The sequence below is a fragment of the Aptenodytes forsteri genome, unplaced genomic scaffold (assembly GCF_000699145.1).
Source record: "Aptenodytes forsteri isolate BGI_AS27 unplaced genomic scaffold, ASM69914v1 Scaffold318, whole genome shotgun sequence".
Lineage (NCBI taxonomy): Eukaryota > Metazoa > Chordata > Aves > Sphenisciformes > Spheniscidae > Aptenodytes > Aptenodytes forsteri.
The window spans coordinates 402,989-421,922 of NW_008794493.1; the positions used below are offsets into that span (position 1 = coordinate 402,989).

The 18,934-nt window shown below is 37.4% G+C and overlaps 1 protein-coding gene across 1 annotated transcript in view; it reads right to left on the bottom strand.

Moving 5' to 3' along the window:
* The window catches only part of COL3A1 (collagen type III alpha 1 chain), a 56,609-nt gene extending 53,908 nt beyond the window's left edge, over positions 1-2,701 (bottom strand). The window contains exon 1 of the mRNA XM_009290963.2: positions 2,504-2,701. Coding sequence (XP_009289238.1) covers positions 2,504-2,582 — 79 coding nt within the window. The 5' untranslated portion in view covers positions 2,583-2,701. The remainder of the gene's footprint in view (positions 1-2,503) is intronic.
* Positions 2,702-18,934: the final 16,233 nt, after the last annotated feature.

The window sequence follows — 18,934 nt, forward strand, 5'->3', positions numbered from 1 at the left end:
TGAGGTGCTTAGGGACATGGTTTAGTGGGCATGGTGGTGTTGGGGTGATGGTTGGACTCGATGACCTTAGAGGTCTTTTCCAACCTCTATGATTCTATGATTCTATGATTCTAGTGGGTTACTAGGACATACAATATTTCTTTGTGGAAGTCACAGAAAATTCCTTGTTCCACAATATCCAGATCCCAAGCTTTTGAAGAGGTTCAACCTGAGGCTGTACTCAGATCTCCATTCCTAGCTATAACAGCAAGACAAAGAAACACATAGCCCAGAGGTACATCTGACTATCCTAAACTTAGTGTATACTGAGCAGTTTCCTTAATATCTTGCCAAGTCTTGTCTCCTGGCAGGCTTTCCCAAGGAAAATTTTATATTGACTTACATTTGATACTAACCATATAAACATTTTTCTTGACAAGAGAGAGCATTTTAGCCTGTCTGGAAATTCTCTTTTGAATAGTGGAAAATTTGGTTTCCCAGTCCATCGCTGCCCTGCTAATAATCACCTCCTTCAATTATTATTTTCTGTGAAAAAAGTATATTCAAATGTGTGGAAAGAGAGTCAGAATTCCAAAGAGAGGACAGAATTTGATATTTTAAGGGATAACTAGTGTTTTATCAGTCTCTCTGTATAACCTCATCCCTGTAAGTAGTATGGAAGTTAGCCCAGTAAGGAAATGTTACTACACCATGAAACAGGAATGTGGCAGAGAAATGAGAATACTCCCTCACACTTCGTTTATATATTGTTCTTCTACCCCAAATTTACCATTTCTTGAGTCAAATATTTGTTGCACTTCAGAAATGTCCAGGGATATGACCAGTGTGAGGGAAAGAGACCTGGCACTCAGGGGGGATTTGTTTATTGGGAGAAATAAAACTGTTCCTTCTTTTTATATTGGACGGTCCCTTCGTCCTTATCCCTCTGAAGAGAGATATATATATATATATATAAAAAATACATAATGAATATTAAATATATGCAATATGTGTATTATTTGCTGCTGTAAGCACAGAAAACATAGCATATATTTGCTCAAATTTTATATTTTCTTCACTGAGGATTACTGAAAAGACAGTTTATATACTGGAAAAGCAGAAACAGAAAAGCATCAGTTCACAGTATATTATGTTTATTCTCTACAGAACATCTTTATATGCATCGGTTTTTTTCCGATACTTTACTTTACAAGGCTTAGCCTGTGTCTGTGCTTGGTGAGGGAAGCTGGTATTTGGGCACGCTGCTGTTGCAGATGATGTTACCTGATTTGCTCATGCACAGAGCCCCCTGAGCTCCAACTGCTCCACTGCCCACAGCCTGCTGGTGGACTCACAGTCGCCCCCTCAGCAGAGGTGCCTTTCCAGGTATGCTGAGGCAGATAGATTTGCCATGAAATGGCTAAAGTAATCGTTTTCATGATTTGTATCATACAGACTAGGGTAGGGAGTGGTTTTAAAGGCATTTGGCTTTCCTTTGCTTCACTAGTTTATTTGGCTGGTGCTTATCAAGTTATTTGTAAAGAAGTTATTCATTGCCTCGATGCAAGAATAAATACATTGCAGATCTTTTATATTTATAAGAAAGAAAAATGTTTTATCTTAAGAAAGGTCTGGTTTACAATGTCTGGCAAGCAGGAACAGAGCACATCCAAAAAAGGTCAGCTGTACTTGTGGAATGTCATCTGTTTAACTTAAATACTCATACCACACTTATCTTCACTCTAAGTTGAATTATTGTATACAAAGTATTTTTTTTCCCCTCTAAATTCCATGTTTGCTTGGTTTTTGGTGTTCTCGCTCTCTGGAAACATGCACACACATACTTGCGTGGACCCAGATACCATCAGCTGCTAATCAGTCCCATGAGGGACCGAAACAGCCTGCAGATGCACAATTCAAACTATTTCAGCTGAGGGAATTAATTTACCCTCCTGCTTTATGTCAAAGTAAAAATCCCGTAAGCTGACATATTTTCATATATCGCTCTTAAAAACTGGTTCATCAAAACTGGTTAGAATTTTAAGGCGGTTTTCTGCATGCAAATTGTTTAAATAAACCCCCACGCTGCCGGTGGAAAACACACAAGTACAAAGGAGAACTCCAAAAAAAAAGCTGGAAGCAAAGACTTATTGCTTGTGACAAATAACTTCCAGGCAACACAGAGCTAACAGTTAAAATGTTATTCCAAGAGTTAAAAGAAATAGTTTAAAAACTCTCTGGTGTCTGTAATAGGAAGACAAGTAAGAACAAGAACAAAGGCAGACAGTACTGCACGGTCCTTTTAACCACAGAAGAAAGCAAAGCTAAGAGAAACCTTTGGGATGGTAATGCAAACTCCTGCAGCTTTCAGCTTCAGCATTAAATATCTGACTCAGCTGAATTAGTGAAGGAAAAGTGTTCTGGTGAGATTTGTGAATACACATTTCTTACAAGCGATTAAAATCTTTGGTGAAAATAAAAATAAAATAAAACCATTAAATCATAAGAAGCTTGAATTACTCACCGTCTTGTTGTGCCAAAATAACTGAGGGTTGAAACACGGCAAGAATGAGCAAAGTTACTTTTTGCACAAAGCTCATCATGTCTAAATATTAGACATGAGACTCTCTGTGCAAAAATAAAAATGGGGAGGGAAGAAAAATCTATTCAAAATAGCAACATCGGTTGTTCCCTGCCCTTCCAGCACCGGGCCATGTACAGAACTCAGCCACAAGCATTCCCCAGCTTTGGCCTTAAATAGGAAAAAAATTGGCTTACTTTACTTTTCCACCCCCTTTACTGAAACATGAGAAGAAGACCCATCCCCTAACAGTAAATGAATGATTAATATTTCTCTTGGCTTTACAGAAGAATAAAGTCAACTAAACAAGATACACAGCACATCTGGAACTTTTGTGTGCATACGAAATGCACACTGAGACTGTATATGAATAGTCAGTGTGCGCTGTATGTGAGATATATGCATGTGAAAAAAAGAAGTCCTGTGGTAAAGCCTCTGTGGTAAAGCATTTTTTCATGTTAATTAGGAGTCAATGGGTACAGCCCAAAGAGGATTTTTAATTCTTAGTGCTGCCTAGCAAAGATGAAAAGTAAGTACCTGATGTGGCCACACAAACTGAAAGAATCCCAGAAGTGGAGGAGGAAACCTGGGTATTTCTGCTGATGAGCAATCAGAGTTAATGAAAGGGAGGCCTGAAAATGGCAACAATTCTGTTCCAGTGCTTTTCTCACCATATCTGCCTCACACCATGATTTTGTGTGACCTGGGGAGAAAGCAAACATAAAAAAAAAATATGAAGAAAACAAGATCCCAAATCAGAGGAACCAATCTCCCAAACTAAAACTTTTCAAATAATTCGGTTTGATGCTGTCATTACATTTGAAAGGAATGCAGAACAAGTACCACCTTTTTCTTTACTGTTTGCTCCTCAAACAAGAAGGTATAGCGGGCAAAAAAAAAAAATCTTGAGACTACTAATCCCTTTTAAGCCTAGTTCTTTCTTTATTCCATTCAAAACTTTACTGAGAATAGGATCAGAACACACAAACTTATTTTCCAAATAAGATGGTTTAAGCAGGTCTTGTTATGAATGTAGTTTTGCTGGGAAGGTAGCTTTAAGTACAAGTTTGGGAGAGTCCAAAGTGAATGCAGAAAGCTGTCACAGTGTGCATCTCTGCTAAAATAATGACCAAACTAATTGCTACTCTCAGTGGATTAATTTGATCCAGGTCATTAACTGCAGGAGTGCTCATTCATTTGTTCTTAAGTGTTGCTGAGATTACAGTGACCCAGGGAACCATCCCTCCTATCAATAATTCATTAATGTCATGAACTGTCATCTCAAAGAAGGGACCCATATCTCTGTATGCATAACAAAATAAGAGCAGCTTGAGGTTTTAATCTGATAGGTATTGGGTCTCATTTCAAAACCTATTTATCTGAAATACATTTGCACTTAAACTGGAAGGTCCTCTTCTATTGGGGTCACCTGAGGTGGAAGAGGTTGAAGCAAGTATGAAAAGATCTTAAATAATTTGATACCTTTTTCACACACCCTGAGGGTGTCTTCTGTGTCTTATACACTCATAAGGTATGGATGGCTTGATACATTTCAAAGGAATTACACAACACTTTTTCGCATGAATTAAATACCCCCCAATTTTCCACATTGTCTGTGTTGGGATGGTGGAATTATTTCATGCAGCTTTGGGTTTTCATATCCAGTATCCTATTACTTAACAGGTTTGGTTTATAAACTTCGAGTAGCTACAATCAACAAACAGATTGTCTTCCTAGAACGTAAGACAAAATGCTTCAATTTTTTATGCACGGGCCTATAAGGTTTTCTTCTCTTTTGGAGCTATGCTCAGGACATAAATTAGAACCACAATATCTAATAATACCTGGATTGATTTGTTTGGCTCTCTTCAACAGAAATGCACAAACAGACCAAACACGGGATTCAAACCATTCTCAGCTATGGAATGAGAATTAAACTAAATTAACTGTTTATCAAAATTGCATGCAGATCAGTTTTTTATTGCCACTCTGTTTTCTGTATTAATGCCTACATGTTCATCACAGTAATTGTTTAATTTACATGAAACTTAATGAATGTTACATGGTAAGTGTTCACATTTAAATAGCCAAGGAAAAAATAAGAGAAATTTGCTCATGGTCTTTGACTTAAAGTGACTTTCATATTAAATTCTACAAATTTTTCAGCCCCTTTGACCACAATAAACATTTCTCTATATTTCTTAAGTTTATCCTTTCAAAAAAAGAGAACACCCTTGGTGAGTCCATTATTTTCACGAACGATAAACATTTCTATATTTCTTAAGTTTATCCTTTCAAAAAAAGAGAACACCCTTGGTGAGTCCATTATTTTTACACATCACTTGATTGCTCAAGTAAAATTTAAATTCTAAGAACAGTTCTGGATTGTTCACCTTGGATATTAAACTAGTCTCTAACTAGATTAAGAACCCAGACTAATCCATGACACCTACTATTTCCCACAGGCATTGGAATATCAATCTGTATGCTTGAATTTGTACAGAAATGAATCCTGAGGTTTCTGTATAGAAGCATAACCAATATCACTTAATGATTACCTCCCATAAAAACCAAAATAACCTATGGACCTTAACTTCCTTGGGTTCTGCAGTATATTTGCTGTGGTTCAGCAAATAACGAATGGCAATGCTCAGCTACGCTGGAATTTCTCATTAGCGCTACCTTCACATAACAGCGGTTGTAGAATTGAATTTATAATTCTAGTGTAAAACGATGAGGCAATTGCCATTTACCATCACGAATCAATTCCTTTTGACTGGGCATTCACCATTTTGTTTTAATTACCTGGCCTGAACAGACTGTAGCACAACAACTTTCCTTGAACATCCATGAACACTTTATGATCAAAGTCTTCTTTTCACATCCTGCTAACGACCTGCTACGCCACCTGGACGCTCACAAGTCTATGGGGCTGGATGGGATCCACCCGAGAGTGCTGAGGGAGCTGGCGGAGGAGCTTACCAAACAAAAGAGCCACTAAACAAAAAAACCCCATGCACTTCTTTAACCATTCCTGTTTATGAGCTAGAAGTAATGCAAATTATGACTGATATCTTAACAGACAATTACAGGAATTAAGGTAGCCACGTCAATGAAATTGTTTCATTCTTCTCCCATCTTTCCATTTTCACTGAATTTTTTTCCTAAGACAATGGGAGATCAACTTTTGAGACGCTACCTCTTGTTCATGCGCTCTGTTTTCGGTTTTGCACAGCTTCAATGGTTTTCACAAATGAAAATTCTCTTTTTTGCAAAAGTCCTGTACAGATTAAATAAAATCCTTCATCTGAGTCATGTTGGGAACTAACTGTGTTACAGCACAGCTGTGAAGGCTCTTAACGCAGAGCCAACATTATGACTGCATACGGGTGAAGCAGACAGCACCCACAGCATTTTCTCTTCACAGCAGGAGACCACAAGCCAAACTAGTTTAATGACCTTTGGGTGTACCAAATACTGGGAATTCAAAATCTACGGCCAGGGTGTGGTTTTTCTGTACTGAACACGCACCTACTCTTGTCGCCAATGATGAAATCTGTTAATTTAGAACATTGGCCCAACGCCTTTGTGAGGATGCTCCTCCTTTTCACTGAGGTGTCAAAATTATTTTACAAGGAATCCTTTCGTCTTGTCTCTAATTCAGATTTCCACTGTACAACTGAAAAAAACCAGACCTTCACTTTTTAAAGAAATACCACAGTCCTATCGACCTGAGAAAGTAGTTAATGAAATGGCTACAATACTTTGTGGCAGGAGAGTGTCTTGTAAAGGCTTTTGTGCTCTACAACTTGTGGTTGTTGGACATCAAAATAACATAAAATGGCAGAAAATATTTATAAATTTAAGAATAAACTTGGTTGTGAATTTGTGTCTATGCTTAGTTTTACGCAATCACAAAAAATCATGTTTTGCTATATCTCTAAGTAACAAAACCCTGTTAAATCCATCAGAAGAGCAGTCTGAGAACAAATTATCATAAAAAGTAGGTTATCCTTTCTACCATGGGGTTTGTGTAGAAAGTGGGGGCACATCGTGCAAATCAAACAGTCACTCTGTTGGCTCTGCTCAGGGACCGGCTGCTGTCTCTGTTGTCTCTGCTCAAATCACTGTTGCTCCAGACAGTACATGTAGTTCCCAGAAGGGCTCAAGTGTACTGTACTTCAGCTGTTGGTTCACATGGGACCTCAGCATAGCAAGGTTCCAGGTTTTAGGCTTCAGCACTAGCAATCCAGCACATTTTATGAACACTTTTTTTTTTTTTAAAGTAAAAAAAGAACAGTAACTGTAAGATACAGCCAAGATTTTTTAAAAATTATCATTTCACATTTTTCTGTTTGCTGATTTATTGTTTTTCTAATGAGGGAATAAATACTCTTGTTTGAGTTTACTAAAGAATAACAAAAGGCCATCCGTACTCGTATGACTCATCCTTTAGAAAAAACAGAAAACAGAAGAACATAGGATTAAATGTTTTAACTCTTGATCTGTTGAGTATTAATATGTTTGGAAGTGAAAGAAATTACCAAGGCAAACTGAATTTTTGAAAAAAACCCGCTATTCTAAATGAAGGCCACTGGGGATGTGCAAGTAGGTCAGAGAACATGGCAATACTAGAGTCTTCCACTAAAAATGAAATCCCAGTCTGGAAAAAAAAAAAAAAAGAAATAGCAGTCTTCAGGAGTAGTGTCAGACCCCTGGCCGATGGTACAAGGCAGGTATGACATTATCTTCTGGACTGTAAGTGCTCCATGTGACCCAAAGAGCACACTGATTTCCTAGAATGGAGAAACAGCGTCCAGCTGCTTTTCTGGAAGGAGGAGAAGTGTAGCACGCTGGGGCCAGCCCTGCTGCTGCTCGTGCCGGTGAGTGGGTGCCCTGGGAGGCTGACTGCAAGGATTCTCTCGATATCTATTTTATGGGATTTCTTCTGATCCGTGACCTCGTCACATTCTTTTCTCCGCTGTTAACTCTAGTATATTGTCATAGAGCCCATCATACATCTCCTATTGGAAAGTGGCAGTACTTATGAATTAATCTGTCCAATGTCATGCATAGAAGAACAACTCGAGACCTTAGTTTAGATATATAGGTTGATCTGTTCTGCTTTTCAAAGGTAGCTTTAAAAGTACCTTTCCTTTCAAGATGAATCCTGTCCTAAGAACATTAAATCGTCACCCGGTATTTGAAAGCCTCAAAGTCTGTACTAATAACATCAGGTATAATGGCAGATAAAGAAGGTATATTAAAAAAAAAAGAAAAATAGGTATGTGGTTATACTACTGATCTGAACTCATTTTATGGCTAAGCTCTATATCGGCTTGCAGGTTTTGTTTTAATATTACAGAACAGAAAACTCTAGGTCAAACATATCAACTGTATGTTGGTAAGAGCTGTTTGGGCTATGATAGGCACATATGGGAAAGCTTTGTTAGATACTCTGAGGAAAAAGATACCACAAAACCACACAAAGTAGTAACAACAAAGTTGTGGTGGACTCTGATGACCAAGTTAAATAGTTCGGAAGAATCATCTGGAAAACAGCATGAAAATACCACACATTCATTCTTTTTCATCTCCACAAACTCTGTGGCATGAAGAGTGATAATAATGTAATTATTTTTATATTTTTACTTGAAACACTTATGCAAATGAATTGGATTTAAGCTATCCTGTGAATCAAAAAATTGTTATGCTTCATTTGATATCCATTTACTCTTTGTTTCCTAAAGACAAGAGATGCTTTCTATCTCCTTTCCTAACAATTGTTTCTCATGGAAAAGTAGAAATAAATATAATAGAAAATATATGTTTTTTATTGGAACAATATAACAACACTTTTTTTAATAAACAGCTTTGAGGTGTGAGATCTTCTTACTCCTTAATATAAGAAAGTATTCTCAGCAGATCATTTTATACACATATGAAAAATTCAGAAAAGTGTCTAGTCCGATTAATTAAATCCACATTTGAAGGTATTAAACATCCTTTTTTCAAATGGCAGAACAGTGAATAGCCTGGTATGAATATACTGAAAAACAAGACTAGAAGGCTAGTATTGTGGTTACAGAAGAGTACCATAGTCATGATTTTGAGAGCAAAGAATTAAGAGTATGCCTTTAAAAGAAAATACACGTAATCCCACCTTCCCAGCCCCAGCTGAACTCCCTGTCCTCAAAGGGATATTCCACCAAACTCTTGCTAGAGATCAGTCAAGCTTGAGGACCCACACTATCGAAGAAATCTTGCATGCAGAAAATTAAAAGACTCGGCAGTGGAAAGAATCTCTCAGTGAATGCCACTATATCTGATTAGTATTTATTTTGAGATTAGAGATCTGGTCTGGGTCATTCTTTCCTGATGGTAGCAGTACGTTGTTTACTGCAGTGGCAGTGTTCAGCCAATTCAGTAGACATTGTAGGAGGGTCTCGACTGCAAAGAGATCCCCCAGTGGGAACCGAGGAGTATTCAAATCCTCCCTGTCCTGGGCAACTCTGCATGTCATTGGCATGGAAAGAGTGCCAATCCCCAGCCACCCAGCCCGCATCTCCCCTACTGGCTTCTGCTCGTTCCCAAGGCCGGCAGAACACACAGCTGTCGGGAATTTATGAAACGAGCGGACACGTACACAGGACTGAAAATCTGATCTGCTGTTACGGAAATCTCGGGTTCTTTGCACAACAGAGAATTAAGCCTGTTTCCATTCCCAGAGCTTCTGGCGCTGGTTTTGATTTAGAAATTGCACTTCCTAATTTATAAAGGTCAGGAGGTCAGTGTTGTTATTGTACTATCTTTCCCATAAGCTGCCTTACTGTGCCTCTTTATGTTTTGCCATTGTGAACAAAACCACTGCATAGTGTTATTTTTCCAGCTCCCAAGATATCACCCATGACCATTTTAACTACTCAGAAAGTGGAGGAAAGATTTTCCTTTGCAAGAATAATGAAATTTCAAAATGAGTAGTTGCTTTACACATACCATCTCTAGATCTCTGAGAACTTTATCAAGTATCATTTTTGCATTAAGCAAATGGGAAACTACAACATAAAGAAGAGAGAATATTTTCTAAAAATACAAAATAAAGATATGAGCGGAATCCTGGTCCTGATCCAGTGCCACATTTAACGAATTATAGTTTATGGAGGTCGTCATGTACCTCAAATTTCGTCCTCACCAGCCAAATGACACTCACAATTAATCCTCAGAAACATAACCGGCATTCCCGTCAAACTCTTGGTACCTTTGGAACCAGAGTTGTGCCACCAGTGAGTGAAACAGTAAATCCTTTTGCAGCTTTATGCTTCTGATTTGTTAGTCCTCTACCAATGTCTAGACAGTGCATATCGCCAGATTCAGACCTTCTACACTTTTGGCTGCACTTCTGAAGAAAAAAAGACATTTCTTAAATACAGGCACAGTGTAGAACAAATTTCTGAGGATGCATTTAATTAACATTCTTATAATGGTTAACATCTCTAAAAATTTGCATGAGTACAATCTACAAGAGGTGTACTGCTGTTGATGTTTCTGTTTCGAGCTAAATCAGGCATTGCAATACAAAAGCTATCAACAAACTAACAGATTTCACTGACTGATAAAAAATATTTCAATAAAAATGGTAATTGATTTTTTGGCCCATGCCTGTTCTTCTCAGTAAGCGGAGTCCCTTCCATTTTCATGATTCAAGGTCACTGCCTTAGGGAAACAACAAAAAAAGAAGGATATTGCCTGATGCTTTTTATCACTCTCTGCTCTATTGCTTTTTAGCCTGGGGCGACCTCAAGACGAAGCTTTATAGTAGCCTTCTGTGGGTGCGTGCATGCACATTTGCCTGGGTGCAACATAAATTTCAGAGAACAGTATGATACAAAACAAGCACCCTGTAGGTTATTAATTATGAAAAAAATACTGACAAGCATATTTACTTGTTCCACCTCGCAAAACAGAATAAAAGATCATTCCCTTTTAAACAGCCTTGCAGCTTTCTCTTACACACCCTTCACATGCACAGCCAAGTGGCAAGGTGCCTGGCTCTGGGACCTGGGGGCTGGAAAGGGAAAGACCTGCTGAGGGCTGCTGCATGGGTGCAGGAATGCACAACAGCACCTTGAAACTTTAGTGGAAAAAGAAGCAGCACATTTGCCACATGTTGCAACAGGTTGTCACACGATATAGTGTTGTTGCAAGACTTTTGTACTATTTTATAGTCACCTTCTGTTGTAAAATGGTGAAAAGTGTGTGTGTGTTATGTCGCTACTGCATGTCACCGTTAAAACTTAATGACAAAGAAAGATCACGGAAAGGTTTATGAACTTCTACTGGGATAGATCCCGACTATCCTCAAAGTTAGAGCTGCCCCTGCTTTCCGTGTTCGCAGCTGCCTCCGAGACAGATACCCCCTCCTGCCACACCAGACTCCTGGCTGCTACAGGGGTCATGCGCTTTAACAGAACCAACTGCAAGGGCACAAATCATCAAGAAATGTCAAGAAAATGGAAGTTGCATGATATATTTGGTAAGAATTTATAACAACTACACTGTATAGTCTAAAACCCGATGCCTGGGGATGTTAACATTGAAAAGTTTTGAATGTCAGTACCTCCCATTTAAAATAAAATCTCACAAAATACATCATAGTAAAGCCTGAGTGTACCTACCCCTCAGTGCAGATGACATTATGATACAAATAAAACACTAGTTACAGCATTATTTTTGTTTGTGCTGAGGTAGCTACCCAGACCCCAGAGAACTTGCCGTCCAGTAAGATGGCAAGCTATATAAAGTGACATACAATCTGAACATGACTCTGCAAAGAGTTAGAGTTGGAGCATACAGGTATTGTTCAACATACTCGCCATAGGCTCATGGTAAAGAACAGTATGAACAAGCTTACTTAGTGATGCCCTGTAGTACAAGGTGTGTGCATGTTAAGTGCAAACTTATGGGACCATCATTTTAGTGATCAGAGGATTTTTGAATTTTAGCTTAAAGCAGCTTTATAATGAAGATGAACAGACAGCATTCAAAATTTTGGTCATATTCTTTTTTGTTAACCTGTGAATAAAATGTCATGTAAGTGAAAAAACAACATATATTTAAATCAAGCATCTATATGCAAGCGCAGGAGGAGGGGCGAATGGGGTCTTTTCTATTTATTTTTTTTAAAACCTTTTCAAAATTAGAAAGAGATGTTTTTTCAGAGATTTTCTTTAAAACTTTATTGAAACACTGCTTTCAAATAAATGACAATTAGGAAAATTCACCTCATCAGTACCTTTGGAAAACTGCAAAGCTGCCAGCAGCAATACTTTAATATTCATGAGATGTTTCTCATGTGGTACTTGTAAAAGTACACAAGTACTGTGGATTGCAATTTCTGCTAGGCAGAGTAAAAAATAATTCAAACCATAAGAATTCAAAGAATTTGACCTTGAATAACTTCTAATGTTATCAATCTAACAATGTGCACTAGTTTTCCTTTGGACCTAGTGCACTGGCTATTTTGGAGTACAATGAGCAAGCCAGTTTTAATCTATTTGTGCAGAGCTAATAACCCCTCAAAAGGGAAAAATAGCTATTAGTCCTTCCCAGAAACACTGCATCAGTTCTTTCTGGAACTGATATTGAGGTCTGATATTCTGATAGGTTTCAAGCTGAAAGGAAATTTTGAAGATTCTTTTTAGAATAAATCAGAAGTTCAAAACATATAGATGGTCATTATGCAAGTGTTAAAGTAGATATGAATTACATTTATAGACACATCAAGGTCTTTTTAATGAACTGAACAGTGGAAAGAAAGCATAAAGAAGCAAGAATCTTGCTCTATTTTCTTTTTCCGTGGAAGAATCAGGCACAAATGGCACATGAAAGAACTCTCACTGTAGAGTTATTCCTACTACTTCAGGAATGGCTACGGGAAATAATGTTGGATGTAGAAGAAAATGAGAAGAGACTGTGTTCTGCAATTTTTAAACACAGTGTATTCTTTTCAATGAGCTGAATAACACATAAGCCAGACCCCTGAATACGTCAAACACAGTATAAACATCACAGCCCTATCGTGTCAATACAAAGAGACTTACCATATTCTCTACTGTCGAAGCACTTTTGACTTCTTAAAAGTTACACCTATGTATCTAGGCAGGCTTGATCTCCTTGGGAATCCAGGTTCAAACCCATCCAAATTGTGCCTTGCCAGGCACAAAAAGAGATTTTTTAAAAAATTACTATCAATTTGTCTCAAGAGAGCATCTATTAGGAGGTAGAAATAGGACCGCTATACATATTGCCCTATTTCCAACAGTAGGAATCTGTGGCCACCTCTAAAAGATAAGGCTCCCAACAGCATTTGGATGGTCTATATACCCGCCATTTTCGCTCACTGCATTTTCTTTTTGGAGCTTCTGATCTGGTTCTCACTCTAATTACACATCATTTGATTAACAAAAAGCACCACTAACATCTGGAGTCAAGTTGGACAAAAGGAAAAACCCCAACAATAAGGTTTAAGATGAGCTATTCAGACCTGTGATAGCTGAAGAGCCTGCTCTCCAAACCCCTCACCCCCTGTCCCCGGAGAGCTATAAAGCAATCCACAGTCAGCCAGCAAGGCACAATTCTAGACACTTTGCATCAGCAAGTCAATACTTGGCTGACCCTGCAGTCTCTCGGCTATCTTGAGGGAATCAACAGCTAGAAGCTGCTCTTTCTGTTACCATTTTAGAGTTTCAGTCATCACAATAATGATTTTTTTTTTAACCACTTAACACAATAAAAAGTTAAGGACATCTAAATCGGTACTTCCTTGTGTGCTGTTATTTCACTGCAAGTACATTTGTAGTGTGAATAGAAAAGTTTGCCTCAAAGAGCTTACAGTGTTTCTTCTTTGCCTTTTGCTTTGACAATTAAGTCAAATTCAAATTAAGTACTCGAGTTTCATGGTTTTAGCATTAATTTCAGATATAAGAAATATCTGTGTTTTCAAGGACACGTAATTTTTAAGCCATAAGTATTGTAAAATGGTCTTCACACGTGTGAGATTGTAAAATAAGTATTGTAAAACGCTCCATTCACATGTGATATATACACACATGAATACAAATATTTTGAATAGTTTCACTTGTGATCTTTATCTTTAGACAGCTCTATTTCCATGAAAGCATGTTTGTCTGCAATGAGTTACTGTCTAACCTCTGTTCAGTTAACCGGGCAGGTCTGCTTTTTTATTCTCCCTTCAAACATGACTAATGATAACCATCAAAACAATTACCTGTCAAAACGGATAACTGTAAAAACGTACAGAGAGCATCAGCTATTCAAGGAGCGAACTATCAAGGTATGTAGGATGGGTCTTGCTGGAATGACCAGGAAAGGGATGCAGGGACTATGAGACTATTAGGTTTTGGTAGGAATCAGACCAGGCAGTTATGCAGGCAAAGGTTGACATTTGAGCCACGGACTCTGTGAATGGAAGAAAGCTACGACCTCAGATCACACTAGGACAGAGCAGAAATGCAGAAGGGCTGACACCTCAGCCCTGCCAGCCCCCCTGGAGCCTTTCTGCTCTGCGAATACACTTTGGAATGAGATAACCCTATAACAAAAACACTTCACGGACCTTTAGCCTTTGGAATTTACTGCATCCAGAAGTTCAGGGATGTGCAAGTTTTGAGCTTTTAAAAATTTTCTTAATAAAAAGACCTTGGAAATCAGGTGTGTTTTTTAATTCCATTGATTTTTGTAATGATAAAATTATAATTTGAATATCAGACAAATAACTTATTAATGTACAAGACAATATCTGTTACGTTTCTCTGCAATCTTGCGAGCCTGTTTATATAATTTTATGTTTTTAGCATATTCTCTTGGACAAGACCTTTTTTCTTAATTGTCTTTGACTCATCTACCTGAACCTAAAATTCCTTATCTGAAAACATTAACTCCCACCCTGTTTATCCTAATGACGCAAACCAACTTTTTCAAAAAACGCAGCTTCTTTAAAGTATACCTGTCCTTTCTGCTTTTTAAAAATCTTTTTATACATATTTTAAAACAATATGTTTTTATATAATACATTTTATTATAAACTGGCCTAGCTTTTCAAAGCTTTGGTCTGTTTCATGAGATGACTGCCTTGGAAAGCGTATTTGGATGTCCAAGTTATTTTCACAGTTGTTAGTTATCCATTCCCCAATCTCTGTGTACTTTGGGAGGCACAGGGCCTGGACAGAGTCGTAGCTATTCAGCTGAGATTTTGAAAAGCAAAAGAACCACCCACAAAATGACCAGCTGGTTACTTCAGACGTTGCTGCAGCAGAAGCAGAGAGGTATTGAATCTGCTAACCATTCACCAATCCACTCATATAAGCAAGTTTCTGGCATGTCTAGGAATAAAACGACCTTACAGTGAATCTGTTTTCCTGCATATGATCTTCCTGAAGGACACATGTTTATTTAAAAGCTGCTTTGATGTTTTTGGAAAATTTATGCCCAACGTCTCAACTGAAAAACTATCTGGAGATTTCTTTTATAAGGCATGTATTTTTTGCAATATTTCTTCATAAATTTATCAAGAGCAGAAATAATGTGTGTAAACTCAGGGATTATTCTAACTCACCTGGATAAATTGTTTTTTTTGGTGCTGCAGACATATGCATATGCGGTAATGTGGAGAAATTTTTATGTTGTGCAATAGGTGGACATTAGTTTATCTGAAAACCTTAAATTAATACATTGATTGGTTACTGAGTGCCTAACCAAAATCAGGGTGAAAGCAGGTTAAGAATTTGCATCAGGGTTGAATACCTTTGAATTCTCAACTTTGAAAATCCCTCTGATGATCAGAACACAGAACTGAGCACTGGTTATGTAGGGGAGTGGTTGCAAAAGCTGTTGTGTATTTCTCTGGAATGTTTGGATTGCAGTTCCTTTATCCCGGCCACATCTGCCTTTTCCATTCTGGGCTGAGTTTTACACCTCTGCCCTGTTCACTGTCCTGCACTGTTTTATTTCTGTCTTCAATGTTCCCATTTTATATTTTCTATTCAGATAAACCAAGCAAAAATGCCACTGATATTTTTTAAGAAAATAATACTAATGCACCATTTCCTGCAACCTTTTCAATAAAAATATCCCTGGTATTTTCTAATTAGAAAATTTCAGACTATGGTTGACTGAATTTTCTGAGCCAGTTAAAAAAATCCAGGTAACTAGATATCTACATTGCATCTGCAAAATTAGCTTCTGCCTATTCTGGCATATATAAAATTATGATTTTGTTTACTATGCTTAAAAATTGTTTTTTCCTAAAAACACCCATAATAGTATATGGCCATAAAGCTAGTCATAACTTCTTATTTTTTGGTTTCATACTTCATCACTTTGGTTTTCCCTAATACCATAATCTTCAACTGGCCACACATCTTTTTTCTTACAAAAGATTTCACTGTCTTCCTCTACAGTGTTAATTATCAAACGCTTTTTTAGTACCCTTACCCAGCTCATTAAAAGCCACTTTCCAGGCTTTTTTCCTAGCTTCTGTGAAATTAAGCAAAAGAGCAATGTTTAGACACAACTCTTTCCGCATGTCTACAAAAGTTCCCACTAACGCTCCTCTCTTTTGTGGAAGTCTTGATGTCAGAGAAGCATGAAAGTTTTACAAAAATCATACAAAAGCTCTCACAAAAGTTAAGACATTTCTCTTAAAGTATTTTTTTTCTTTTTCTGGAAGAAGTGAAAAATGTTTTCTTCTTGACCTCTATATTAAATAATACACATTTTGTTATTGTACACAGCACCTCTTTTACTTTCTGAATTCACATCTACTGAAAGTATCATCAAAGCCCCTGTATAGTCAGCAAAAGTGTAGACTTCATCAAAGAAAACAATGCAAAGTTTATAAAGTCCCACGAAAATTGATACATATGGAAAGTTTGATGTAAATTAAGTTGGGAAGACTTGTGAACTTAAAGATTTGAATCTTCAGTGAAGTCCCACGAAAATTGATACATATGGAAAGTTTGATGTAAATTAAGTTGGGAAGACTTGTGTAGAAAAAGATTTGAATCTTCAGTGTTCTGTTTATCTGATACTGAAGCTTCAGTGTTTACTTTACATCAGTGTGTGTTTACAATGGGTTTGTGGACATTAGATTAGATAGCAATAAGATCTGTAAAAGCCTGGGAAAAAATGAACAGTTGACTTCTTATTTCTAGAAAACACTTAAACTGTCAGTAACTTTCAATATTGTAATGACTACAAATATATGTTATAAATAAGGTGAGGCAAACAAGTTTCAGCTGCTGAACAAAATAAATCAGTTCAGAATGAATCACTTCGGGTTTTTTTGCGGTTGGTTTTTTTTTCAGCTATAGGTTGTGCTTTTTAAGGCACTCACATCCAGAAGAGCTCCCGCCACTTTCCCCAGAGCCTGAAAAAAATGGACTAGAATTTGCAGTTTGATGTCATAGAATCATAGAATCATTAAGGTTGGAAAAGACCTCTAAGATCATCGAGTCCAACCATCGACCCAACACCACCATGCCCACTAAACCATGTCCCTAAGTGCCTCATCTACATGTCTTTTAAATACCTCCAGGGACGGTAACTCAACCACTTCCCTGGGCAGCCTGTTCCAATGTTTAACCACTCTTTCAGTAAAGAAATTTTTCCTCACGTCCAATCTAAACCTCCCCTGGAGCAATTTGAGGCCGTTTCCTCTCGTCCTATCACTAGTTACTTGGGAGAAAAGACTGACACCCACCTCGCTACAACCTCCTTTCAGATAGTTGTAGAGCGTGATAAGGTCTCCCCTGAGCCTCCTTTTCTCCAGGCTAAACATGTCCTAGATTTATGGCCTATCTCAAATACAAAAATAAGACATTTTTATTATTATAACTAATATATTAGAAGATCAAAATTCAAAATTAATTTATTGATTCAGTGGAATGATTTGAACTAAGGTCTTGTGCTTTCTGGGTAAACGTCCTTCAAGGGGAACAAGGTATTCTGAAGTAAGTATATCTCGGTTCCTGTTGTCAAATCTCTTTCACTTGCTCTTACAGAGACCAAGCAATCGAGGCAATTAGTCTTAGGAGAGGTTGCGAGCAACTGAATTAAAAATGTAACTGTTTGTGGAAATACTGTGTTTGTAAATGTCGCAAACAATTAGTTCTGTGTATAAAGTATATTTTAGCATAAACATCTTTTGACATTTAATGTGTTTTCTAATCATGTGTAGAAACTGTGTTCAATTCTGTAACTGTGCTTTATATAATTACGCATTTATGCTGGGGTGCTTTTTTTCTCCAAGGCTTTTACAATAGTTAAAGAGAACTGAAATAAAAGATACAGGGTGTTAATAGCACACAGTATGTGTCCACGTGTTAGGCAACTGATTTGGTGGATAAATAGCAAAACTTAGAGGAGAGCAATTTCTAAGGTCTTATATCCTTGAGTCTTGAAGCAAGAAAAAGTTGCTCAGAATCCCCAGACAAAGACACTGAACAGTTATTTAGAGAACTATCTTAGTGTTTTCTCCATTTTGGAATAGATCAGTTGCAGTTTGTTTGCAAATACCTTAAAAGATGCAGGAAAGATGAAAGAGCAGACCCTGGATATCTATGCAGATATTAATATACCAAAGCATTTGTGTTTCCTTTACAACTTTGTGAGCATAGTGGCAGAAACTTTGGACCTACGATGTACATTCACTAGGAAAAGTTATTAATCTTTGATTATCTAGAAACCTTATGCCCAAAAGGATTTTAAGTAGCAGAGCAAACTACCATTTTTATGATAGCACTGATAGATCTTCTCAGGATCCTTAACTACCTTGTACCTTGCTACATTGATGAAAGGTTTACCGGAGCCTGGTTTTGAGGACCAAATCTCATTAAGATTCCACTGACAGGAACACAGTAATTGTAAAACAGTCAAAATCCAAAAAGCATCAGCCTTTGTGCAGGAAAAGAGAGATGAATCAGGACTGAGATAGTGTGCGAGATGGCCCATAGAGCCTCATCACCACATTGTTACGGCTTCTTGAAGACAAGAAAAGCTCTGGTCTGGGGATTATGTCAACAAAGGCAAAGCTCTGCTAAAAAAAAAAAAAAAGAGAGAGGAAATCTTTGTGTTTCTGAACAGTTTAAATTGTTCATTTTACCATTTACCCTGTTCTACCACACAGAGAGTGAACTATGAAAGTTCTGGTGCAAATGAATTTGATGGACCACTGGAAAATTTTTGGAAAAATATTCAAAAATATTGGAAAATATTCAAAATTTTTTTTTCAGTTTCAATGTGATTTTAAGCCAAAAATACTGGTTGTGGTCTCCATCTGAAAGGAGAACGTGCAAA